A 26741-nucleotide genomic window follows, 5' to 3' on the forward strand; every position below is an offset into this window, starting at 1 on the left:
AAAAATGAGAGCGACGCCTCCTTCCAGGGAAACGAGAGACAGGAAGAGTGACCCGACCAACAGTCCTAGTTTAAACTTTATTTGACTATCAAAGAAAGTTTCCAGAGAAGTAAAATCACATCGTTAAAAAATTAGTGCATTTTTCTCCCCTTCTCGACGACACCGCCTCGATCGTGTACCTAGAGACGACCACCGCCTCCAGAGCGACCGTCCACCGGAACCGGAGCCCGGACGCCGGCCGGCTTCCTGGAGGTCGTCACTCCAACCGCATCTGTCACTTCTGACCACGACCTAACGTCTCGGCTTAGAAAAATAAATCGGTTATTGCTCACGTTGCGTTCCGAAGAGCGTGTCCACGCGGACGTCCACCCTGGAACACAGAGGACCTTCGCCCGAAACCTCTGGCGGAAAGAGACACCTCTGCAACATTCAGGAATCGCCGCTCTGACCTAATTTTTACGAGATGTGGATTAGGAATAAAAGCGCTCAGACCAAATCTGAGAACGTAGGTCGGGGCCTCTACGTACACACTCGCCCCGGGGGAGAGACGGGGCAGGAAACACCACTTTAGCCCACTGGACCAGCGTGGCTAACGCCATTTCTAGAATCCCTTCCCGCGGATACCTAACCGCGGAGGAGCCCGCCGCGGGTTACCTTATCGGGTCGCGTTTGACCCCGAGACGGACTGGAAAAACAGAGCTCCGATCGTTCTGATAATAATAATAATAATAAATAATGTTGGTATTTGTTAAGCGCTTACTAGGTGCCGAGCACCGTTCTAAGCGCTGGGGTAGACATAGGGGAATCAGGTCGTCCCACGTGGGGCTCACAGTCTTAATCCCCATTTTACAGATGAGGGAACCGAGGCACAGAGAAGTTAAGTGACTCGCCCACAGTCACACAGCCGACAAGTGGCAGAGCTGGGATTCGAACTCATGAGCCCTGACTCCAAAGCCCGTGCTCTTGCCACTGAGCCACGCTGCTTCTCAGTGTTCTCAGTGTTCTCCCCGTGGTCTATCACTCTGAGGTGATCCGAGTTAACTACCCCCGCCGGACACGGTGAGTTCTTCCACGTACATCCTGTGGGCACGCGCCCCCGGGGCCGAGGGGAGTGTGGGTCGGTGGACCCGGAGGACCGCAAATCTTAAGGTCAAGCTACGGGGTGACAGTCGCCCCCTTGCTCACCGGGGATGGGAAGCGTCCTCACACCCGGCTCTTTAGCCGCCATTTTATCGGAAGCGTGGCCTCCCAGGACCAGGCGCTCCGACGGTCTGGCGCGAAGAGGTCTTTCCCCGTAAAATGGATGCGACCGACGGATCGGGCCCCGGCCCGTCACCTGCCGTTACGCCGAGAATTTCTCGCTCAGGGACCGCGGTCCCGGGCGGGCCTTCCGGGAGCTTCCGCGAGGGACTCACCCGTGGACGAGGCCAGCACCCGATGGCTCGGTGGCTCTGACGGGATCGCGCTCGGCGCCTCCTTCCGAGAGACGCGGGCAGTCCGGGGGGACGGAGGCCCTGAGACTGACCTCACTAGAAGGGGGTCCCGATGGCCGAGGAAATCTTCTTCGTAACCAAAACACCCCCCACCGACGCCGTCCCCTCTCTGCCTGCCGACTAGAAGATTCCGGAACACTTCGCCCTTGGGCAACGGCATTTCGAGGTTTGTGCAAATGCGCCGTTCGGTTCCGGAGGGGGCTTCAAGCGAGCCAGGTTTTTAACCGAGATAGAAAATGCCGACCGACGGTCTCGTCGCTCGGGGATATAAATGACCGAGACCTAGGAGGTAGAATCGTCTCAGAAGCTCAGAGGTGCCCTGCGGGAGAGAAGCTGACGGGACAAAAATCTCCGAAAAGGAGGCGTGCGTTTACGTGCCGTCTGGGCAACCTCAACCGGATGTCTGCTTGATTAGTACTGTCGATGGAACCCAAACTCCGGCCTCACCGATAAAGATGGGTTCTGCCTGACCGCCCTTTGGTAAACTGGCGATCTCTCAGCAATACTGGGGGTCAAGAACAGACGAGGGAAGCTATCCACGTCAAGCAGAAGACCGGCGGAAGACCCCACAGAGCCTGAGAGACGGAGAAGGCTCTGGGTGAGAATCCCATGTCAGAAAACGAGAAGGAGAAACAAGTGGATTGGGAAAAATAGGCCTTCCCGCTCGACTCGATTCACTTCCTCGGGATTTAAAAAAAAAAAAAAAAATCTACATTATCTTAAATCAAGTAGAAAGCGATTTTGCTCCTTAAAACTACACACCGATTCCCCAAAGCATACCTCCGGCTAAAGCTTAGCAACTTTCCTGTAAAGAGACCTTCGGCTCTGGGGAACCCCCCGGGCCGGCACGTCAACGCGGAAACAGAAAAAAACCTAGGTGGCTTCCAACCCCTTCCTCACCGTTACCGTGCCCGACCCGGTTTCCCCTCCCGCCGGGCCTTCGGTCTTTGGTGTCCGCCTTGGGTCCGATTAGATTTTCCCAGTTGGTTTCTCCCCAAGGGAATCTGGTCGTTTCCAACACCTAAAGACCAAATGCCTTGTCGCCCAGGGAAAGGCGGACAATGATTCCGCGGACTAAACGGGGACCGGCCGAGAATACGATTCCACGGGTGGACTGGCGGTAGAAGGTGGGGGGTCGGGGGAAGACGGGACCCGGGACTTTTTGCTCACTACGCAACTCCCGCTCAAGCCGCCGCTTGGCCTTGAAGCCGATCCCCGCCCCCCCCCCCCCGCCCCCGCTGAAAGCCCGAGGGAAGGTCAGGTGGGCGGGGGACCCAGGGGCGACGCAGGAGCGGCGCGGATTTTCACCCCAACCACGTCCACGGGGCCACCGGAACATCACCGCTGTCGCTACCCAACGGCGGAATGAGGAGGAGTCATGGAAATCTCCGCAGCCGAGCGGCGGGTCCGGAGAAGGCCCTCCGGGCGCTACCCGTCCCGCCCGGGGAGGTGTGCTTTCGGACACATTTCGACGACGGGGATTTGCTTCCTTACGGGTCCTTTACTGCGTTTTACAAAACGTCCGACCGGATTCGTTTCCTCATCTTTTCGATCCGGGAAAGGGTCGGACGTCCGGCGTCCCAACTCCCCCGGGGACCCGGAAGCTGCCAAATCCGTAAGGGCACTTGGGAATCGGGGTCGGCCCTCCGGCGGTTTAATCCGAGGTGGCCGCGGGGGCTGGGCCGGGGTGGTTCCTCCTCGTGTTGGTGATGTGGCGCTGCTGAGCTAAGAAAGAGCGGGCGGGGGGCCCCGCGCCCGAGTCCTTGCCGGGCCCGGCGCCGTGGCCGGTCAGCCGGGATTCCATGCCCAACTTTTGGATGGCGAGACTCTGGATGAGACGCACAAAACGAAGAGACGCACACGGGCCACCCCGCCGTCAACCCCGGGAAGATCGGGCGGGGTCCCGCCCCCTTCGCCCCTCGCTCCCCGTCGGGGGGGCCAGGGCAGGCCTCGCTCCTGGAGTGTCGGCCGCCACTGACAATTAATAATGATGGTACTTGTTAGGTGCCTACCGGGTGCCGGGCACTGTGCTAAGCGCTGGGGGAGATACGAGCTAATCAGGTTGGACGCGGTCCCCGTCCCACGTGGGGCTCAAACTCTCCATCCCCCTTTCACGGAGGAGGGAACCGAGGCCCAGAGAAGCGAAGCGGCTTGGCCGAGGTCACACGGCAGACACGTGGCAGAGCCGGGATTAGAACCGGGACCTTCTGACTCCCATTCCGGGCTCCGGCCACCAAGCCAGGCCGCGGACAATCCAGGCCCAAGCCGTGGCCTCTTTCCTCTCTCTCCGACTCCACACCCTCCCCTCCCGGCGGATCAACTCCCGCCGGAAATCCCCACCGGGGCCAGGGAGGCGGTGCCCGCCGCCTTTTCCGCAGACCCGGTTTCATTCTCCTCTACCCGAATCTCTCCCACCAGGGGAGCAGAGAAACAGCGTGGCCCGGGGGGGGGGTGGAGCCCCGTCCCGGGGGGTCGGAGGGCCCCCGGGTTCTAATCCCGGCTCCGCCCCGTGACTGCCGCGTGACCTGGGGTGAATCGCTTCGCTTCTCCGTCCCTCGGTTCCCTCCTCCCGGGACACGGGGACGAAGGCTGGGAGCCCCACGTTGGGACGGGGACCGCGTCCAACCTGACCGGCTTGTATCTACCCCAGCGCTCAGTACGGTGCCCGGCGCTTGGTAAGCGCCTAAATGCCACTCAACAAGGAGACGGTAATCTACTGAGAGAGGACACGATGGATTCTGCTGCCACGGCCAGAAGGAACGGCCAAGTCCAGGAGCCTGGGGCCTGGGACCAAGCTGTCATTCTGGAACATCCGGCGGGAACCGCTGATCTTAAACCTTTCGGGATCACCCTCGGGAGGAGAGGCTGCGATCGTTTCCCGAGGCCCAAAGGCGGGAATTTTCCGATCTTCGTCAAGGGGATCTTCCAGAGGGCAATCAACTCCCGATCTCCTACGATATCTAATCGCCGCGGCTTCCACCTACCTTATTATACCAGGCAGACACGATAAGTTTTTCTTCATAATCACGAAATTTTGCAACTTTACATTCACCCTGAAGAGAGACAAGGACCAGTAACAGATGTACCTCTCTCGCCCCGAATACCGTGAGCGGTGGGTGTTGTCCTGCAGTAAAGACCGTTGTTAACCAGAGGCAGGACTCATGTTCTGATAATAATCACAGTAATCGTGGTATTTGTTAAGCGCTTACTATGTGCCGGGCACCGTGCCGGAGTGGAAACAAGGCGATCGGGTTAAAAACAGTCCCTGTCCCACACAGGGCTCACGTTTTTAATCTGCATTTCCCGGATGAGGAAACTGAGGCGCAGAGCGACTCGCCCAAGGTCAGGTGGCGGGGCCGGGATCAGAACCCACGACTCATGACCCGCTGGCTCCCAGGCCCGTGCTCTACCCGCTAGCCACGCTGCTTCTAAGTACTCACTAGGCGCCAGGCACTGTACTAAGCGCTGGGGTAGGCACAAGCTGACCAGGTGGGACACCGTCCATGCCCCACATGGGGCTCACCGTCTTAATCCCTATGTTACAGGCAGAGAGGCAAAGAGAAGTGACTCAGCCAAGGTCACTCGGCAGACGAGCGGCGGAGCCGGGATTAGAGCCCAGGTCCTCCTGACTCCCGGGCCGGGGCTCCATCCCCTAGGCCACGCCGCCTCCTGAAATGTTGGCCGTGGTGGACCGCTGTACAGAGAAGCAGCGTGGCTCAGCGGAAAGAGCCCGGGCTTGGGACTCGGAGGTCGTGGGTTCTAATCCCGGCTCCGCCGCCTGTCGGCTGTGTGACTTCGGGCAAGTCACTTCTCTGGGCCTCAGTCACCTCATCTGGAAAATGGGGATGAAGCCCGGGAGCCCCACGTGGGGCAACCTGATGACCTCGCATCTACCCCGGTGCTCGGAACAGCGCTTGGCACACGGTTAAGTGCTGAACAAACACCGACTTTTTTTTTTTTTTTTTTTTTTTTTTTTTTTTTTTTTTTCTGGGCCCGATTCCCGATTCGGAAGGGGACAACCGACCGAGGGGGACCCGACCCCCACCTCCAATATTTCGATTTTTCGGTCTTTGTCGGCCAGTTGCTTCCTCAGGAGCAGGATCTCTGCCGACGCTGGGTTGAGTTTAGGGTCCAGAGCTTTGATGACCTGCGCAGAGGAAATAACAACACGACACACGGTCAGGCTGTGACCCCGCTGCCGGGTAGTAGGTGGAAGTGATCCACCACGGGTGTTTACTGAGCACTTACTAGGTGCAGGGCACTGTGCTAAGCGCTTGAGAGGATACGACAGAACGGGATCAGCAGACGTGTTCCCCGCCCACATTGGGCTCGGGGGCTTGATCTGCATTTTACGGATTGAGGCCCAGAGAAGTGAAGTGACTTGTCCAAGGTCCCACAGCAGACAAGTGACGGAGCCAGGATCAGAACCCAGGTCCTTCTGACTCCCGGGCCCGGGTTCTGTCGACTAAGCCACACCCTTTCTCTGAGAGTTGGTCCCGGTTGTGTGGGGGCGGGGGGGGTGTCGCTGTTTTGGGACGGGTTTGGCTCCCCCGGGACATCCCGGGGGGGGGGGGGCGGTTCTCGGGCCCAGCACGGTGCTCTGCTCTGAGCACCGTGGCTCGGCCCAGGGCCTCCTGAGAACGAAACCCGACTCACGTTTCTGGCTTTCTCCAGGTACATTTTGTACCTCTCCTCCATCGCTTTCATGTCCTCGTCTTTCTTCTGGAGAGCCGCTTCCAGGTCTTCGATCTTTTGGGCTTTAAAAATAAAATCGCCCGCAGAAGGCCACGGTCAACTTCGGCCAGGCGGCTGATTCAGTCATATTTATTGAGCGCTTACCGTGTGCCGAGCACTTGGGAGGGTACAAAAGAACAATAAACGGACACATTCCCTGCCCGTAAAGAGCTTAAAGTCTAGAGGGGGAGACAGACACTAATATAAAGAAATCAAATCAAAGATATCATCCATTCATTCGATCCAGACACAGGGAACGAGAAGATTTCGGAATTCGGTCCGGCTTGTTCACTGAAAGGCGGCACCGAGCAGTTTATTTAATCATCTGTCTTTTCCAATGGCATCTGTTAAGCGTTCACTACGGGGCCGGCCACCGTACTAAGTGCTGGGCCAGATTTTGGTTTTTTCTTTTTAATAGTATCTGTTAACTGCTTGCTACCTATCACTGTCCTAAGTGCTGGGGTAGGAACAGATTGGGACGGACGCCATCCCTGCCCCGCGTGAGGCGCTGCCTGACGCGGGGAGAGCCCGGGCCCGGGAGTCGGAAGGGCCCGGGTTCTAATCCCGGCTCCGCCCCTCGTCTGCCGTGTGAGCTTGGGTGAATCCCCTCACTTCTCCGGGCCTCGGTTCCCTCGTCCCTCGCAGTCTTCATCCCCGTTTTCCAGACGAGGGAACCGAGGCCCCGGGAAGCGACCTACCCAAGGTCGCCCAGCAGGCACGTGGCGGAGCGGGGATCGGAACCCAAGGCCCGTGGACTCCCAGGCCCGGGCTCTACCCGCTCAAGCCGCTTCTCTTAGATCCTAAGTCCCCAGGGGACAGGGAACGGGTCTAATTCCCAGCTGGGTCTTGTCTTCCGGCGTTTACGACGGTGCCGGGCGATCAGTAAGAGCTCGACCAACCCGACTGCCGCAATAACGTTGGTATTTAAGCGCTTACTACGTGCAGAGCCCTGCCCTAAGCACTGGGGTCATCCGGCTGTCCCACGCGAGGCTCACAGTCTTCATCCCCATTTTCCAGATGAGGTCGCTGAGGCCCGGAGAAGTGAAGTGACTTGCCCGCCGTCACCCGGCTGCACAAGGGGCAGGGCCGGGATTCGAACCCATGACCTGTGACTCCCAAGCCCGGGCTCTCGCCACTGAGCCACGCCACCACAGAGCGACTCACCGCCGTGCTGTCCTTCCGGCTGCAGATCTTCGATGAGCTCCTGCTTTTTCTGCAACTCCTCCTGGACCTCAGTCAGCTTCTCCCTAGGGAGACGAGGCCCCGGGTGTCAAAGCTCGGCCTCACGGCTCCCAGTTTTACGCAACTCCTTTAGGAGACAACGATCCCGAGCCAACGGGAGGGGTTCTTTCTGTCGCCCTGAGGATCGCCTGCTCGCCTAAAAATGTCTTTAAATTGCGGAAGACCGGCTCCTGAGTGCGAATGAACACCCCCCACCCAGCCTCCCAGCCTCATTTTTTATTTAAAGTGCTTACTATGTGCCACGCGATGATTTAAGCACTGGGGGGGGGGGGGGGGGGGGGAACAAGCAAAGCCGGGGGCAGCCTCAATCCCCATTTCCCAGACGAGGGAACCGAGGCCCAGGAAAGCGAAGTGACTCGTCCAAGGTCACCCAGCAGACGGGTGGCGGAGCCGGGATTAGAAGCCAGGGCCTTCTGACTGTCAGGCCCGGGCTCTACCCACTAGGCCGCCCCGCCTCTCTACGACCCCTTCGTTCCCATTCTATGCCTTTGCACGTTGACTGTAAGCTCGCTGTGGGGAGGGAACGAGGCTGCCAACCCCGCCTCCCAAGCGCTCAGGACAGTGCCCGGCACCTAGTGAGCACTCAACAAATAGCACTGATCGATGACCAGAAAATGGAGTCGCGTCTCACGCCCGACTGCGGTCGGTGTTTAGGAGAAGGACCCGGAGTTTCCGGTAAGAAGGTTTCGAAGATCCGCTCTCCGAGGCCCAAACTACCCGACAGATGGGTCACGTTTCCTCTCGGGGGAACGACGTAAGTATTCAAAAAGTTACGCTGACCTGATCCAAGAACAGAACGACAAGTTTTTTCAAGCCTCTAAAGCATCGAGGTCAGGGTGACCATCTTCTGACTCTTTGGGGGGGTCGGGGGGAACGAATCGGGGGAGGGACTGGGTTGGAGGGAGCTATCGATCAAGAGTCGAACCGCCCGAAGCCCTCTCTGGAGGCCTCGTTTCCAAGTCGGAAACATCCCTTCCCATCCTTTAAACTGAGCGCATCTACCATTCACGGAAACAGGGAAATTGGGGGGGTCTGTGACCGCCGACTTCAAAAACGCTTTAATCCCCTTGTCTTTCTCAAAGGAAACGTGGATGGGTTTTACTTACATGTGAGCTTCTAATTTCTGCTTTAGCTTGCTGGACTAGGAAAGGACAAAAAACTCAACATTAATTTGCAGTTCACCCAATTCAATACTGAAAAAAGCCAACTGTGTATATCCCCGTAAGCCACTGGGGATCAAAACAGGGAGATACCGTTAACCGCAGCTCTATCGCCGTCATTACCGTTACTATTACTGTGACGGTGGCGATGGATAGCGATCGTGATGATGACCAGACGGAGTCGTTTCTACTTCGATACTAATAATTCGACTGTACCGCCGTTAATAACGTCAGATTTAACGGTCTCTGTTTCAGTGAGGTTAATGATAACGAGAGGGGTTACGATACTACCGAGGACTGTGGCATTCACTCAGCGCTTACTCCGTGCTAAGCACCAGGAGAGACTCGGAGGAGTTGGAATCGACTGAAAGGACGGCACAACGACCGGTGGCTATCTTCCGGTTTCACATTCCCGAGACTACAGCGAAAGCCCCGAGGGGTTGGGTCCCCAACACAGATCTGCACCGTGTCGGCTCCTCGGAGAAATCTGGCGACGGGGGCGTAGGAACGGAGCCGCTAGGAAGCGGCAGAGAGGGCACGGGGCGGGCGATGGCAACCGGGGGACGCGGCGGCTGGCGAGTCGGGAAGGTTGGCATCGCCCGGCCGGGGCCGGGCACGTAAAGCGGGCGGCTCCGCGCGCAGTAAACGCTCAGATCCACTGATTGCCCGGCGGCTGGGAATGGGCCTCGCGGGGTAGCGAGAGGCTACTGCGGTCAGCCTCCGCTGACCGCCTCCCCCCTTCCCTCGGCCACCCGATGCCAAGCCTCCCCGGCCCCCGGCAGCCTCCCCCGCTGTGGGCGCGTGTCCAATTTACCATCCTGCCACCTTTCCCCTGGTTCGGTCTTTGGCCCAGAGCAGACACCCGGTAGATGCAATTAATTAAAGAAGCAGGCGAAGGAAAAGAAGACGACGGTAAAACCAAAGAGGAAGAGAGGGAGAGGCCAGGGAGAAAAACCGAGGCGAGAGCCGCGATCGAGAAGAGCGACGGCCGCGGGTGGAAAAATCGTTTACGATCCCACGTGCCAGCAGCCGATGGGTTTCGCGTCTCCCGGTTTGGAAAGCCGAGGCTCGGCGAAGACGCCGGGGCCCGTTGGTGGCGGGGGGAGCGGGAGAGTGACCGACGCGGCCTGGCCTCCTCCCCTGCCCCCCGCCATCCGTTCGTTCATTCCGTCGTCTTTATCGAGCACTGACGGTGCTACGCCCTTGGGAGAGGACAACAGAACAACAGGATGGACACGTTCCCTACCCACAGCGGACCGACGGTCCAGAGGGGGAGACGGGGAGGAAGATAAATAAATGACAGAGACGGAGACGAGCGCCGTGGGGCCGGGGAGGGGGGACGAATAAGGGAGCGAGTCGGGGCGACGCGCAAGGGGGTGGGAAAGCAGAGACGGGGTGAGAAAGCGCACGAGGCCAACACGCACGTACGCCGGACGGAGCCCGGGAGGAGATACGAGACGATCGGGTCCCACGTGGGGCTCCCGGTCGAAGTAGGAGGAGGGCGGGGATTGAATCCCCGTTTTGCAGATGAGGGAACCGAGGCCCAGAGGAGTGAAGTGACTCGCCCCAGGTCACACGGCAGGTACGTGGTGGAGCCGGGACTAGACCCCGGGTCCTCCGACTCCCGGGCCCGCGCCGTTTCTCTGATGCCGCTCCATCGTTAAGCGCTCGCTACGTGCCAGGCGCTGTACTGAGCGCCGGAGTGGACACAAGCAAGTCGGGTCCCCGCCCCACGTGGGGCTCACGGGCCCCGACCCCGTTTTACAGATGAGGTCACGGAGGCCCGGAGGGGTGAAGTGACTCGGCCAAGGTCACACAGCAGAGAAGTGGCGGGGGCCGGGATCAGAACCCATGACCTCCGACTCCCGGGCCGACGCGCTGACCGCCCCGCCGCGCTGCTCCTCTCTCTCCCGCACACCCGCATCCACAAACACGGAAAAGCTCACCCTTCCCTCCCCGGCCCACGTCCGCCTCTGCTGCATCGCCCTCTCCCGAGCGTCTAGTCCAGTGCCGCGGCACGCAGCGGGCGCTGCGTAAATACCACCGACGGAGCGACCGAGCCCCGCCTCACTTTCCCCGTTCCGCGGCCGGGGATGCTCTCGGACCCGGCGCCCGGCGGATGCTCTCGGACCCGGCGCCCGGCGGATGCTCTCGGACCCCGGCCCAACCCGGGGGGGGGGGGGGGGTCCCCGTGGGCAGCGGGCCCGTTTTCAAGCGACTTACGCCTTCGTTTTCGGCCTTGGCCCCCTGATCCTGCAAGGCCTTCTGGAGGTCCTCCACCTGGCGCTGGAGCTCGCCGATGTGTTCCTCGCTCAGCCTGGAAGAGACGGCTGTCATGCCTCCGGGCGGGGGGGGGGGGGGGGGCGGCGGCCCCGGGTCTCGGGCCTCACGGGAAACGACTCCCGAACCATAATCGTCAGTCCCTCCGTTAGTCCCACGGGCCCGAGCACCGGGGTCGACGCGGGACGATCGGGTCGGGCGCGGCCCCCGGCCCGCGTGGGGCTCACGGTCACTCGAGCGCTTGCGGTGGGTGTGCGGAGCGCCGGATTGAGCGGCGGGGAGAGGGAGCGTGAGGGTGGGAAAAGGTCGGTTCCCGTTGTCCCTCCTCTTTAGGCGGCGAACCCCCCGGGGGACCCCATTATCGTGTGTCCACTCCTGCGCTTAGTACAGCGCGGAGCACGCAACGGATACCACAGATATTATTTTGCGGGCGGTTGGGGCCGGCTCGGGGCCCAGCCGCTTGCACGGGCCGCCGGCTGGCAAAGGGGAACCAGTCTCCGACAGAGGGACGGATGGGAACGGAAGGCACGTTTTCTTCCGGGGGTGCGAGGCGGACGCGTCATCACGGACGACGGGCCGCAGCCCCGGGGGAGAGTCGGGGCGGGGGAGAGCCGGCGAGGGCTCTGGACGGCCCCGCGCTAAGCGCCGGGGTAGATACAGGAAAAGCGGGGTCCCACCCGGCGCTCACGGCTCGAATCCCCATTTCAGGGATGAGGTCGCCGGCCCCAGGGCACTCGGCAGACAAGTGGCGGAGTTGGGATTCGGGCCCAGGTCCTCGGCCTCTCCGGCCCGGGCTGTTGGCACTAGGCCGCGCCCCGCCCCTCTGTCTCCCGGCGGCTGGCCCCGTCCCCGCTACGGTGACATCGCCGCCTCCGTGCTCCCCCGAGGCCCGGAGCCGAGGGGAGCCCGCGGCCCTTCCCTCCGCAGCCGCGACATCGAAGAGAGAATTTCCAACGGCGACTCCCGGCCCGCTTCTTCTCCTTGCCGAGCCGCCGGCCTCCGCGAGCAGCTGGGCCCCCGAGCGGGCCCCGGCCGCCAGACGAATAGCGATAAGAACTGTGGAATCCGTTCCCGCGGCAAGAGCCCGGGCTTGGGAGTCAGGGGTCACGGGTTCTGATCCCGGCGCCGCCGCTTGGCGGCTGCGTGGCCGGTCACTTCACTTCTCCGTGCCCCGGTTCCCTCATCCGGAAGACGGGGATGAGGACCCCGAGCCCCACGTGGGACAACCTGATCGCCCCGCATCCCGCCCAGCGCTTAGAACAGCGTAGAGAAGCAGCGTGGCTCAGTGGGAAGAGCCCGGGCTTGGGAGTCAGAGGTCACGGGTTCAGGTCCCGGCTCTGCTACTTGGCAGCTGTGGGACCTGTGGGCGTGTCACTTCTCTGGGCCTCAGTGATCTCATCTGGAAAACGGGGATGAAGCCTGTGAGCCTCACGCGGGGCAACCCGATTACCCTGTATCTCCCCCAGCGCTTAGAACGGTGCTCTGCACATAGTAAGTACTTATTACCAACATTATTAACAGTGCCTTGCAGGGAGCAGGCGCTTAACCAACACCGTCGTTATCATCATCACCTGATAATCGGGCCCCACATGGGGTTGGCTAAGTAGGAGGGGCAACAGGTGCCGAATCCTCATTCTGCAGGAGGGAACCGAGGCCCAGCGAAGTGAAACGAGGATGAGAACCCGGGTCCTAGGGCCGCACCGCGTCACCCTGGGGGGGGGGGGGGGCGGCCCCAGCGAGCGCCCGCCCGGGCTCGCTCCGGTGGCCCGGGAGGGGGAGGAGGGAGGGTCCCGTCACCTCTGTTCCGTTTCCAGCCGGTTGGTGCTGCGCTGCTTTCGCTCGAGCTGTTCTTGGAGCTGGGCGATGCGCTCGTTCTCGGAGCCCTCCTGCTGCAGGCGCAGCATCTTGTTCTCGTGCTGCAGCCGGATGAACATCTCCCTGGGGAGGAGGAGGAGCGTCGGGACGCTCGGGCCGAGCTCTCTTGTTAGGACGGTAACGGCGACGGGACTGGTGGTGCGCTCACCGCGTGCCAGGCGCCGTTCTAGGCGCTGGGTGGGATACCGGGTCATCTGATCGTCCCACCCGGGGCCCGCAGGCTCGACCTCTATTTTTACGGACGGGGAGAAATGAGGCCCGGAGAAGTGAAGTGACTCGCCCAAGGCCACGCAAGCAGACGGGTGGCGCGGCCAGGATTAGGACCCGGGACCCTCTGCCTCCCGGGCCCGGGCTCCACCCACTCCGCCGGGCCGCTCCTCAGCCCATCGAGTGTCATCGGCAGCCGTCGGGTTTGCGGGGAGAGGGAGGGGTTTACACCACACGACATTTTATTTTATTTCTCTCCTTCACGGCACTTATTTCAGCCTCCAGGTACCTAATAACGATAATCGCGGTGCCCGTTAAGCACTCACTTCGTGCCAAGCACTGTCCCAAGCGCCGAGGTGGCCGTACGTTAATCAGGTTGGACGCGGTCCCCGTCCCCCGTGGGGCTCCCAGTCCCCATCCCCGTTTTACGGATGAGGGAACCGAGGCCCAGAGGAAGGGAAGTGACTTGTCCGAGGTCACACAGCGGACGGGTGGTGGAGCCGGGATTAGAAGCCCAGGTTTTCCGAGTCCCGGGCCTGTGCTCGGTCCTCGAAGCCAGGCTGCTCCTCTACCTCAACCGTTCATTCAATCGTAGCTCGTAAGAGCTTACCGCGTGCGGAGCGCTGGGCTAAGCGCTGGGGCAAGCTCAACGCAACAGGAAATAGGGACGTTTCCTGCTCTACCTGGGCAAATCCCTTCACTTCTCTGGGCGGAGGGTCCCTCGTCGGCCCTTCTCGCGGACGAGAGGCGCGGCCTAACGGACGAGAACCCGGGCAGCGGAAGACCTTGGCTTCCAATCCTGGCTTTGTCACTTTATTTTGTGAGAAGCAGCGTGGCTCAGTGGAAAGAGCCCGGGCTTGGGAGTCAGAGGTCATGGGTTCGAATTCCGGCTCCGCCACCGGGCAGCTACGTGACCGTGGGCAAGTCACTTCACTTCTCTGGGCCTCAGTGACCTCATCTGGAAAATGGGGATCAAGTGCGAGCCTCACGTGGGCCAACCCGATGGCCCTGGATCTCCCCCGGGGCTTAGAACAGTGCTCGGCGCATAGTAGGCGCTTAACAAATACCAACAGTATTACGGAACGGGGGAGACAGAGGTCAAGAGAAAGAAAGAAAATCACTGAGGATCTTACCGGCACTCCACGGGCATCATCTCGGCGGCCAGGTTCCCTTGGCTGCCCGCGGCAGACGCCCCTGAAACCGACGGCACGGTTGAAGCCCAACTGTCCATTCCCCGCGCCTAGTCCAGTGCTCTGCACGTAGTAAGCGCTCGATAAATACTACCGAACGAATGAGCGAATGAAGCCCGGAGGGCTCCGCGGAGGAGGGGGACCCCCAAGGGGTCGTCCTTCCGCCCCGGTGCCTTTACCCGCCAGGTTCAGATGATTCTGTTGCATCTGCGAACAGCGGAGCTCCTCGTTTGTCTCCTTCAGGGTGTCCCGCTGGATGATCAGCCTCTAAGGAGGGAGGGAACCAATCCATCCATTAACCGGCGGTACTTACTGAGCGCTTACTACGCGCAGAGCTTTTTTTTTCGGAACGGTATTTGAGCGCTTACTACGGGCCAGATACTCTACTGAGCACCGGGGTAGATACGAGGTAATTAGGCTGGACGAAGCCCCTGTCCCCCCCGGGGCTCCCGATAATAACAATAATAATAATGATGATGCTGGTATTTGTTATACCAACATCATCATTATCATCATTTTCCCTCTTTATTCACCCCTCCCTCAGCCCCACAGCACTGATGTCCTCATCCCTAACTTATTCTTTTAATGATAATAATGTTGGCATCTGTTAAGCGCTCACTACGTGCAGAGCACCGGTCTAAGCGCCGGGGGAGATACGGGGTCATCGGGTCGTCCCGCGTGAGGCTCCCGGTCTCAATCCCCACTTTCCGGATGAGGGGACCGAGGCACGGAGAAGCGAAGCGGCTCGCCCACGGTCACCCGGCTGACGAGTGGCGGAGCCGGGAGTCGAACCCATGACCTCTGACCCCGAGGCCCGGGCTCCTTCCACCGAGCCACGCTGCTTTCTATCTTAAAGTCCGTCTCCCCCTCTAGACGGTGAGTTGGCGGCGGGCAGAGAACGCGCCCGCCGACTCCGTTCCCCTGTACTCTCCCGATGAGCCGGTCTCGACCCCGGCTCGGCGCCCACTGAGCGCTTAACGAACGCCGTCGTTATTAACGGCTATTTACCAGAGAGGCTGGCAAATAACGTTTAAGAGATGCCACAAGAAGAAAGCATTTCGGGGCGGTGCCCGGGGTCCCGGGGCCTACCTCCCTCTCTCTGAGCAGAGCTTCGTGCTTCTCTTCGAGTCTCCTCATCTCGAACGCCAACGTGTCGGCCCTTTTGGACTCGCCGGTGAGCTTGGCGTGGAGTTCCTGGATCTTGGGGGGGAGACGGGAGGGCAGGACGGGGCCGGGCCGGGCCGTCGGGGGGAGACGGGGAAGGAGGGGGGAGGACGCCCCGCCCTGACCGCCCCCCGCTCTCCCCCGACCCCCCCCCCCCCCCCGGTACGGTGCGAGCGCTCGATGAACACCGGCGACCGACCGGCGGCCGCTCTGGGGCGCCGGGGGGTTTGTCGTCTGTAAAATGGGGATCGAGACCGTGAGCCCCACGTGGGACGGCCTGTATCCACCCCCAGGGTTTAGGACGGTGCCTGGCACGTGGTAAGCGCTTCACAGACACCCTCACGACTGTTTGAGCTCAGGCCGGGAGGGCTGCGGGCCCGGGAGTCGGGAGTCCCGGGTTCCAATCCCGGCCCCGCCGCTCGCCCGCCGGGGGACCTGGGGCAGGTCACCCCGCCTCTCGGTGCCTCGGTCATCTCGTCCGTAAAACGGGGACCCGATCCCCGTCTTCCCTCCTAATTAGACCGTGAGCCCCATATGATAATGTTGGTATTGGTTAAGCGCTCGCTACGTGCACAGCGCTGTTCTAAGCGCTGGGGGGGGACAGGGCGATCAGGTTGTCCCGCGTGGGGCTCACGGTTTTAATCCCCATTTGACAGATGAGGGAACTGAGGCACAGAGAAGTGACCTGCCCGAAGTCACACGGCTGGCAGGCGGCGGAGCCGGGATTAGAACCCGTGCGGGGCGGGGGCTGCGCCCGACTTGATCGTCTTGTATCCGCCCCGGCAGACGTTCCTTCAGTCGTGTTAACCGAGCGCTCACTGTGGGCGGAGCGCTGTACCGAGCGCCCGGGAAAGTACGACACGACAATAAACGGTGACAATCCCTGCCCACAAGGAGATTACGGTCCGGAGCGTGGGGTCTTACGGTCACTGTGCTACAGTTCGGCACTTGCCAGCGCTGGGCACAGAGTGGGCGCTTAGCAGAAATCGCTATTTATCCTCTACCTGGCCAGGCGCCCGGTACGGCGCTCTGGAAGCTCGTCGAGGGCGGGGACCTCGCCTACCGCCTCTCTCGGACCGTCCTCCGGGTCCCCTTCCCGGCTCTGCCCCTGACCGTCCGTCGCCCGATCGTATCTACCGAGCGCTCGCCGCGTGCCCGGCGCTGTGCTGAGCGCCTGGGAGAGGACAGTACGACAATGCGGCAGACAGGGTCCCCGCCCGCAGCGCGCTCCGAGTCGAGAGGGGAAGCCGGACGTTAATGGAAATAAGACGATCGATGGCGGGCCGGGCCTCGACCTCCTCACCTGCCTTCATTCATTCAGTCGCATCTGCGAGCGTTTACGGTGTGCGGAGCGCTGTGCTAAGCGCCCGGGAGAGGGCAATATGACAATAGACAGGCACGCATTCCCTGCCCGCAACCATCTGGAGGGGGGAGACTGACGGGAATATACAGAAATGACAGATGTGGACACGATAACAAGGATGACGGCATTTATTAAGCGCTTCTAAGCGCTGGGGCAGATAAAGGTCATCGGGTCGTCCCCCGTGGGGCTCACGGTCTTCATCCCCATTTTCCAGACGAGGTCACCGAGGCCCAGAGAGGCGAAGCCACTGGCCCAGAGTCAGCCGGCTGCCGAGTGGCGGGATCGGAACCCACGACCTTCCGACTCCCGAGCCCGGGCTCTTTCCACCGAGCCGCGCCGCTCCTCACGAGCGCCCAGGGGCCGGGCGGGGGTGGCGACCGACGACGCGTACGTCTCTACGATTCTATTTATCTCGACGGCACCGGCGCCTGACTCACTCGGTTTGTTTCGCTGCCTCCCCCCTTTCGGGCGGCGAGCCCGTCGTGGGGCGGGGACGGTCTCTATCCGGTGCCCAGCTCTACACTCCCAGCGCTCGGTACAGTGCTCTGCACACAATAAAGACGACCGAATGAACGAAGGGAGCGAGTCAGAGCGAAGGTCCGTCCCCGCCCCCGCCCCGGGACCGGGCCGGCGAGGGGCGGGGAGCAGAGCGGACCCCTTACCTGCCTTTTGTGCGTTTCCAGTTGCGCGCGGGCGGCGTTGGCCTTCTTCAGCTCCTCCTCCAGGCTGACCATGTTCTGCATATACAGCATGTTTGTGTCCTGCAAGGTTTTCACCTGCTGGCGCAGGTCCTGCAGATCCCGCAGCTTCTCGCGATAAACCTCCACGGTCGACTCCAGCTTGCTGGCCTTGTCCGAACTCAGTCTGGGACGGCAGGAAGACGCTCTTACAAGGGGGGGGGAGAAGGCCCGACGCCTACGTCCGCGGCCGGCGGCCGTGCACGCTCGTGTCCGCCCGCGGCGGGGCCCGGGGCCCCGGGTCGTGGAGACGCGGCTCCTCGGGCACCCCCCACTCATCCGTTCATTCGTATTTACCGAGCGCCCGCCTAAGCGCTCGGGGGGGATGCGGCGCGACAACCGACGGGCACGCTCCCCGCCCGCGACGGGCCGACGGTCTACGCCGGCTCTTTCGGCGTGGTCCGCTCGGCCCGCCTGGCACCCGGACGAGGGCCGCCGCCCAAAAGCGCAGCGCGGGAGACGGATCGCTCGCCGCCACCGACGGAGGGCTCGCTGGGTCCGGAGCGCCGGACCGAGCGCCCGGGAGGGCACGAGCCGACGGCCTCGGTAGACGCGATCCCCGGGCGCGAGGAGCTTCCGGTCCGGAGGGGGAGACGGACGTTCAAATGAAGGACGGCGAGGGGAGAGGGCAGAGGGTGAGGATACGGGGGGCACGAGAGCCGTGGGGACGAAGGGGGGGGGGGGGGGCGACCGTCCAAGCGCTTCAGGGGTACGCGGGGGGAGATGGGGGCTTCGTCGGGGAAGGCCTCGTGGAGGACAGTGGATCTGGGAGGGCTCTGACGGTGGGGAGGGGAAGCGGTGGCGACTGTTTCATTTCTCTGTGCCTCGGTTCCCTCCTCTGCAAAATGGGGACGAAGACCGTGGGCCCCACGTCGGACAACCGGATTACTTTCATTCATCCCAAAGTACCGATCGAGCGCTCACTGTGTGCGGAACCCTGTGCTAAGCGCTCGGAATGGATCACTCGGCAACGGAGACCGGCCCTGCCCCTCGACGGGCTCACGGTCTAATCGGGGGAGACGGACAAAAACGAGACGACGGCATCACGGGAAATAGAATCAAGGGGATGGACGCTCATTAATAAAACGATGAGGAGCACAGCGCTGAGGAGACGGGGAGGAGCAGAGGGAAAGGGGGCTCAGCTGAGGGGAGGTGAAGGGGGAAGCTTAAAAGAGCGCTCGGCGCGTAGCGCGCGCTTAACCAATACCACCGCTGCTTTACTAGTTTTTATCTGACGGGACGGGAGAGGGGATCCCAGGCCAGCGGGAGGACGCGGGCGAGGGGCCGGCGGCGGGAAAGACGAGGTCGAGGTCCGGGGGGAAGGCCGGCAAGACCCACCTTGCGAGATCCGGGGCCTCGGGTCTCCCGAAAGCCCATTTCCAACCGCTTATCAGGCCCCTCGGTGACCTAACTGCGGATCTTAAAAAAAAGCCGCTCTCGGCAGGGCCGAGATCACGAGGGAGAAGAGCCCCGGGCTGGGAGCGGGCAGGGTACGTATCTGCTGACTGCGCTCTCTTGGACTCTCCCAAGGACCCGGTACGGAGCACCGCGCGCGGTACGTGTTCACTAAATACCACCGATGGACCCAAGGACTCGAGTGACGAGATGAAGCTTATCGCATTTACGGGAGATGGCTCAAAATGCAAACACGCCACCCGAAAGCTCGGTCGATCTTGTCCGGGCCCCCTCGCTAGCAGCGGAGAGAGCCCGGGTCTGGGAGCCGAGGGACCTGGGTTCCGATCCCGACTCCGCCACCGGCCTCCCGGGTGGCCTCGGGCCCCTCATCTGTGAAACGGGGACCGTGAGCCCCACGGGGGACGGGGCCGGCGTCCGACCCGATTCGCCTGTGCCCGCCCCAGCGCTTAGGACAGCGCCCGGCACCGAGTAAGGGCTTAACGGATGCCGTTCCTATCCTCCGGACCTCAGTCTCCTCCTCCGTGAAACGGGGGGGTTCGATACCCGTCGTAACCTCCCTCTGAGCCCGGAGGTCCCGTGTGGAACGCGGACCGCGTCGGTCTGATTATCAGGTGGCGCGCCCGGTGCTCAGTGGAGCGTCTGGCTCACAGTAAGCGCTTACAGAGTATCTCGGTTATCGTTCGGGACACGGACCGGGGAGAGATGGAGCGGGCGGGACCAAGTTAGCTCAGCGGGCCCCTGAAAAAGGACCCACCTCTCCTGAGAAGGGTCCCGCCCCGGGGCGACGAGACCACCGCGCCATACCTGAGAACGTCGATCTCATCCCTCAGGGCCCTCGTTTCCTCGGCGAAGCCGGTCAGTTCGTCATTCCGATGCTGAAACTCGATCAGCTGTTTCTCGAGATCTTCGCAGTGGAGACGATAGTCATCCTTGGCGGCTTCCAGTCTACCCTCCCCCCAAGAAACGGTGGAACCCTAAATTAGTTCGGCCCTGCCCGTTTTCGCTTCTGCGCCATTTAGGCGCTTAACAGCGCACGCCTTTCAGATTTACCTATTTTGACGGTACTGACGCCTGTCTACCCGTCTCGTTTTGCCGTCTCCCCCTTTTAGACGGCGAGCCCGTCGTTGGGCAGGGATGGGCTCTATCTGTTGCCCAACTGTACATTCCAAGCGCTTAGTACAGTGCTCTGCACAGAGTAAGCGCTCAATAAATACGATCGAATGAATGAATCGAACGAATAAGCCACCTCGAAACCAAAGATCAGAACCGAACCCGAAGACCTGCCTTGCAGCTCAGCTCCGACGCCCAGCGAGTGCTGGGACTCTAGGCTTTCCCGCCGGATCCCGGGGTAGTTTTGCTCTCTTTTGGAAATTCCCCTTTCAGGGCATCTGTTCGGTTTAATAACCGCCCCCCCCCCGTCCTAGGAATTTGGGATTTCGATCCGAATCTCCCAATTCCACCGAACCTGATTCTCAGACTCTGTGCCTTGGGGGGACGGGGGGACGGGGGGACGGGGACGGGGACTGCGTCCGACCTGATGACCGCCCCCCGCCGCCTATCCCAGCGCTCGGCATGGAGTCGGCACTTGATTCTCTAACTATTCTTGATTACTACTTATTGTCATCATCGGATTCGGTCGCGTTCATAAGCGACCGGACGGATCCATTTTCTCCAGATGGCCCTATCTTCTGTCACAACCCGTAATCTTGCTGACGGTTCTCCCGTTCTATCCATCTGGCTGCCGGTCCGCCTCCTCCACGTCTTCCCTGGCCTTTTCCTCCAACTGCTGTACTTCCCAAGTGCCGAATACAGTGCTCTGCACACAGTAAGCGCTCAATAACTACGACTGAATGAATGAATGAACGAATGAATGGTGTCCCCTCCAGAGAATCAGTCCTCCGGACGGTGTGTCCACAATAATCTATTAGTCACAATATATTACTCTAAGATATTCATCTTTGAGTCATTTAAGACCACGCTGGTTTAATTTGCTCCCGAACCCATTACTCCGGCCCCCAAAATGGAGGCTTTTGAAAAGGAAGAAATGTCTGAAGGCAAACCATGAGAATAAGGTGAAAACGTCCTCTTTCAGCGGGCGCCCGGGAAGAACCGACACAAACCTCGCGGGATTTTCATACCTGAAGTTCTCTTCTTGTAACTGCTCTACCTGCAACTGAGCGTGGAAGTATTTCTTGGCCACCACCGTGCCTGGATCATCAAAGGAGTTGTCCAGCTGATCGAGTCTTTCGTTCATCAGCTCGTTCTCAGACAGCAGCGTGTTCTTTTCGTCTTGGAGCGCGGCCACCTGGAAAACCAACACGTCGACGGGATCGCGGGCCGTCAGCGGCTGCGTGGCCCTGAGCGAGTCACTTGGCCTCTCTGGGCCTCCGCGACCTCATCTGGCAAATGGGGATGAAGACCGAGCCCCCCCCCCCCCCGCCCGGGGACAACGTGATGACCCTGTATCCACCCCGGCGCTCAGAACAGTGCTCGGCACATAGTAGGCGCTTAACGAGCCCCATCATCACTATGATGATTGTAACAATAGTATAATAATAATATTTCTATGGGCAGCACAGCGACCGGCGTGGCCCGACAGCAGACCAACGAGAGAGCAATCTAGCATCGCACTCGACGTTCGGGCTCCCGGGGTGAGGTTTTCCGATGTGATTTTCAGATGTGAGGCCCACGTGACCAGAACGTCGCCTGGAGAACGCTAACAGTCGTACGACGGGCGAGGAAGAGGAGGGCAGGATTTACAAGCTGGGGGTTGTTCAGCTCGCATTTATGCCACATCGAAAAAGACACTGGAGCACACAGCGCGCTGGCTGAGTTAGACTGGAGAGAGGCAGAATAAGCTCTCTCGGGCACAGTTCCCCGAATCGAAAATGAAACCGCCCTTTCTGACGTTCTTGGAAAATATCCATCTGCGCCCCTGATTCGCCCCCGCAGCACTTAGGCCTACGTCTGTCATTTATTTCTTTATATCAATGCCCGCGCTGACTGGCGCAGTGGCTAGAGCCCGGGCCTGGGAGTCAGAGGGTCATGGGTTCTAATCCCGGCTCCTCCGTTCATCTGCTGCGCGACCTTAGGCAAGTCACTTCGGTCCCTCATCTGTAAAATGGAGAATAAGACCGTGAGCCCCATGTGGGACGGGGACTGTGCCCAACCTGATTCGCCTGTATCCACCCCAGCGCTTAGTACGGTCCCCGGCACACAGGAAGCGCTTAACAAGCACCTTAATTATTATTATTATTATTATTATTATTATTGATAAGATCCTCGGGGGCAGGGAATGCATCTACCAATTCTGTTGTATTGTTCTCTCCCAAGCGCACAGTATGAGAAGCAGCAAGCCTCGGTGGAAGAGCACGGGCCCGCGAGTCAGAGGACCCGGGTTCCGCTCCCGGCTCCACCACCCGTCTGCCGCGTGACCGTGGGCAAGTCATTTCGCCTCCCTGGGCCTCAGTCGCCTCATCTGGGAAACGGCGATTGAGACCGGGAGCCCAATCTGGGACAGGGACTGTGTCCAACCCGATCAATCTGCATGTACCCCGGCGCTTAGTACGGTGCCCGGCAGCAGTGAGCGCTTAACAAACATCACAATTATTATTCCGGTTACCGATCACTCGATCGGTTTCCTCCAAGCGGCCTTCCCCAGCGAAGCCCTCCTTTCCCCTGCTCCCTCCCCGTTCTGTGCCATCCGCGCACCTGGATCTGTGACCTTCGGGCACTTCATTCGATCGCACTCACTGAGGGCCCGCTATTTGCAGAGCACCGTACTAAGCGCCTGGGAGAGGCCAACACGACGACAGGCACGTCCCCCGCCCGCAACAGGCTCAACCCCGTAACGCTTACGTCCATATCTTGGGATTTTACGGGACGGATTACTTATATTTATGCCCGTCTCCCCCTTTGGACCGTAGGCCCGCTGAGGCGGGGGAACACGTCCGCCAACTCTGCTCCACCGGGCGCTCCCGAGCGCTCAGTACAGCGCTCTGCAAATAGCGAGCGCTCCACAGACACCGGCGGACGACGGTCGGTGGGGGCGTCGTATTGGGAGAGTCCGATACAAGAGAGTCGGGAGGCTCCGTCCCTTGCCCGCCGTGGGCAAGAAGTGGCTCTTCACCTGCACATCCAGCTCCTGGCATCTCTGCTTCAGTTCTTCTTTTTCGGCCAGGGCCTCCTGAAGGTTTTCCAAAGCCATCCGGAGCTGAAAGGCGGCATTCCGTGAGCGGTTGAAAGCGCCCTCCGCCCGCACCCCGTCCCTTCCCCCTCCGCCCGAAGCCCTTGAAGAGACATTTCGGCCCGCGGAAACGCCACCTCCACCAGAAAGGCCGGGCTGTGAGACTCAACGACCCTCATCTCGTTCCCGGCATCCCCCTCGCGCTCGGGGCCGGCGACGCCCTCAATTTCACCCCGAGGGGCGGAGCGGCCCGCGACCGCCGGGGAGTGGTGAGCCGCTCCCGTCAAGAGAAACGGCGCGCCTCGGGGAGAAGAGGCCGGGCCCGGAGGTCGGGGGGCCCGGGTTCGAATCCCAGCCCCGCCACCTGTCCGCTGCGTGACCTCGAGCAAGTCACTTCTCCGGGCCCGTTCCCTCATCTGTAAAACGGGGGTCAAGAGCGCGAGCCTCATGCCGCTCCCGGGCCGAGTCCAACCCGATCACCTCGTAGCCATCCCGGCGCCTAGTCCGGCGCCCGGCACCCAGGAAGCACTCAGCAAATAGCGGAAGACAGAAACGGAGAGCGCGCCGCGTTCGGCCAGGTCAAAGTGAGAGGCCGGGGCTTCCTGGCCCAACTCTCAGTGGCCCGCGGACCTCTGAAGAGAGTTGACAGGGTTGGGAGAGGGGCCGGTGACCTAGAATATCCCCCTGTTGTACCGGACTCTCCTAACCGCTTAGCGCAGTGCTCCGCACACGGTAAGCGCTCCGCAAATACCGCAGATCGATCCCCTCCGTGGGCGGGAAGGCCGTACGCCACGTGGAATGGCATCCCCTCCCTGCCTCGCCCCCGGCCCGGGGTTCGGCCCGTCCCGTTCACCTGTTGCTCCAAATCTCCGGCGCCGTGAGCGGGGGCCGCGGAGCCCGGCGTTTCTTTCCTCATCAGCTGCGAAACAGAATTTTCGCGACTTGAATCACCCCGGAGAATGAAAAATCAGTCACTTCAACGATACGGAAACCGTGGCCTGAAAGCTACCCTGCTGTGCTCTTTGCGCGGTAAGAAATCCCAGACCGTCAACTCGACGAGACCCTCGCCCTTCCCCGGCCCGAGCCACCGCCGGCTCCTCGAGCCCGTGCACTCGAGCCGGACTCGGCTTCCCCCATCGCAACGCCGTTATAAACCGGGGGAGGAGGAGGACGGCTCCTAAGCCACGGCCAGACGGCCCCATTTCGGCCAAAAGAGACTGAGGCAGCTTGAGAAGCGGCGCGGGCCCGGGGGTCAGGGGGTCTTGAGTTCTACTCCCGGCTCTGCCACGCGCCCGCCGGGTGACCTCGGGCGGGTCACTTCTCGGTGCCCGTTACCTCCTCTGGAAAATGGGGGTTGAGACCCCGAGCCCCACGGGGGACGGGAACTGTGTCCGACCCGATTAATCTGTATCTGGCCCAGCGCTCAAGTGCAGCGCCTGACACAGCGCTTGACAAGCACCGTTTTTTAAAAATCCACATTTCTCTGCACTCCTAACCAATGACACCGTAGGCCGCACTTCAACTAGGGTCTCGGGTTACCTCCTGTATGGCCGTCATGATGACGTGTTGAACGGACTCCTCGAAGGTCATTATGTTTTGAATGTGTTCTGGGACCAAAGAAACATAAAAGCGGTTACATTCCAAACCCTTCTCGCGACCTCCCTGAGGCCTTAACTTCATTCCCACCCACCTCACAACGTCCAGTACGCAGCTCGGAGAGCGTCGAAGGGTTCTCTTCACCGCGCTCCTCAAAATGGGTCCAACGCTCTTGGGATGAAGACGGCTTTGAGGAGGGAGGGAACGCCCCCGTGAAATTAATTAAGCTCACACGAAGTCAGTCGGTCGTATTTACTGAGCGCTTACTGGGCGCAGAGCGCTGTACTACACGCTTGGGAGACCACAACGTGAAAATATAACTTCCTTCGGGGAGGAGGAGGGAACTGCTAATTCTCCAAACGGGCTCCCGGAGGCCGCAATCCCGGCCGCTGAACCCGCGAGGGGATTTCCCGCCCCCGCGCCCTGGAAGCTTCTCCCGAACGTCCCGCGCCCGGACGTGCAACCCGCCCACCCCGACCGTGCCCGAAGCCCGGTCTTCTAGCTCGGCCCACCTCCTCCGGGCGCCGAGGGGACGACGTACGGACCCCGCGGCCTCTTCTCCGGGAGGGAAACTCTCTAGCTTTTAAAATTCCAGCGGGGAGGCCGTGAGAACTAAAGAGAGGGTCTCCGGGGAGCCGCCCGCCGCACCTCTCCTCGGGGCCACTCCCGGCGTCCGTCTCCGGCGGTCCGAGGCCACCCGGCACCTGTTCCGAGGTACCGTTTCACACCGTGGCGTTGCACAACTTGCCCGGGCGGGGACCTGACGGACCCATCGGATCCAACATATATATATATATATATATATGGATCCGATCTTGGATATTTTCATGTCTGCGACTTATTTATCTATCGGGATATATCTGCAATTTTTTACGTATTTGATATTAAAGTCCGTCTCCCCGACAAGACCGTGAACTGGTTGTGGGCAGGAATGTGTCTGTCTGTGGTTACACTGTCCTCTCCCAAGTGCTCGGTACACTGCTTTGCACACGGTGAGCGCTCGATAAATACGACCGAACGAAGGGATGAATCCAACGGGCAGAGGCGCCGGCTCCTAGTGACGATAATAACGATAATCATAACTCTGGTACTCGCTGAGCGCTTAGCATGGGCACTGCTCTAAACGCTGGGGTAGATAATAATGATAATAATAATTCCGGTACTTGCTGAGCACTCAATGCGGGCACTGCTCTAAACGCCGGGGTAGACGACTATAATAATAATAATGCCGGTATTCGTTAAGCGCTCACTATGTGCCAAGCACTGTTCTGAGCCCAAGGTCATCAGGTTGGACACAGTCCCTGTCCCACACGGGGCTCAGGCTCTCATCCCCATTTTCCAAATGAGGTGGCTGAGGCCCAGAGAAGCGAAGTGACTTGCCCGAGGTCACACGGCAGACGGGCGGCGGAGCCGGGATTGGAACCCAGGTCCCGACTCCCGGGCCCGAGCTCCAACCTCTGAACCAGGCTGTTTCTGACCACCCCCCCCCAAAATGACAGAGACAGATTCTAATTTGAGCGTGTCCCCAAGCCAATGCGTCCACCCGGCTTGAGTGGCTTCTAGCCCAGCGCTCAGAACGGCGCTTGGCACAGTGTAAGCACTTAACAAGCACCAGAATCATTCTTCTAGACTGCGACAGTTGGGTAGGGATCGTCTCCGTCGCTGAACTGTGCTTTCCAAGCACTTAGTACGGTGCTCTGCGCATGGTAGGCGCTCAGTAAATGTGACTGAATGAACCGAATGAATGAGTAATAATAGTTATCATCCTTATTATTACCAACCCAAAATTCCCTCTCCCAGCCCGATGGGCACGGCCCAAGTTTCCGGCACACTCCGAAGGCCACCGACGGCACCACCGGGTCGTGACCGGATCCCGCGGACCCCGAAGCGATAAAGGGGAAACGGCGTGGGCTCAGTCGACGGAGGCCGGGCCGAGGGATTCTAATCCCGGCCCCGCCACCCGTCTGCTAGGTGACCTTGGGCAAGTCACGTCACTTCTCCGGGTCTCGGTCCCCTCAGCTGGAAAATGGGGATGAAGAGTGGGAGCCCCCGGGGGGGGGGGGGGGGGGGGGGGACGGGACAGGGACTGTGTCCGACC

The 26741-nt window shown here is 60.7% G+C and overlaps 1 protein-coding gene across 2 annotated transcripts in view; it reads right to left on the reverse strand.

The window, feature by feature from the left end:
- Window positions 1-2974: 2974 nt before the first annotated feature.
- HOOK1 (hook microtubule tethering protein 1) overlaps window positions 2975-26741 on the reverse strand; it is a 31211-nt gene continuing 7444 nt past the window's right edge. Inside the window, exons 1-18 of one of the 2 annotated variants that reach the window (XM_039914649.1) lie at window positions 24738-24841; window positions 24587-24654; window positions 23901-23966; window positions 22991-23074; window positions 21000-21166; window positions 19666-19806; window positions 17371-17572; window positions 15271-15381; window positions 14361-14448; window positions 14125-14185; window positions 12707-12847; window positions 10853-10946; window positions 8576-8610; window positions 7392-7474; window positions 6150-6250; window positions 5539-5640; window positions 4478-4546; window positions 2975-3321 (exon numbers count right to left, since the gene is read on the reverse strand). In XM_039914649.1, the coding sequence (XP_039770583.1) occupies window positions 3148-3321; window positions 4478-4546; window positions 5539-5640; window positions 6150-6250; window positions 7392-7474; window positions 8576-8610; window positions 10853-10946; window positions 12707-12847; window positions 14125-14185; window positions 14361-14448; window positions 15271-15381; window positions 17371-17572; window positions 19666-19806; window positions 21000-21166; window positions 22991-23074; window positions 23901-23966; window positions 24587-24637 (1770 nt within the window). In that variant the 5' untranslated portion in view covers window positions 24638-24654; window positions 24738-24841 and the 3' untranslated portion in view covers window positions 2975-3147. Of the gene's footprint in view, window positions 3322-4477; window positions 4547-5538; window positions 5641-6149; window positions 6251-7391; window positions 7475-8575; window positions 8611-10852; window positions 10947-12706; window positions 12848-14124; window positions 14186-14360; window positions 14449-15270; window positions 15382-17370; window positions 17573-19665; window positions 19807-20999; window positions 21167-22990; window positions 23075-23900; window positions 23967-24586; window positions 24655-24737; window positions 24842-26741 lie in introns of those variants that run through there. The other variant, XM_029046454.2, reaches the window with a different exon arrangement.

This window comes from Ornithorhynchus anatinus, chromosome 18 (assembly GCF_004115215.2).
Source record: "Ornithorhynchus anatinus isolate Pmale09 chromosome 18, mOrnAna1.pri.v4, whole genome shotgun sequence".
Classification (NCBI taxonomy): Eukaryota; Metazoa; Chordata; class Mammalia; order Monotremata; family Ornithorhynchidae; genus Ornithorhynchus; species Ornithorhynchus anatinus.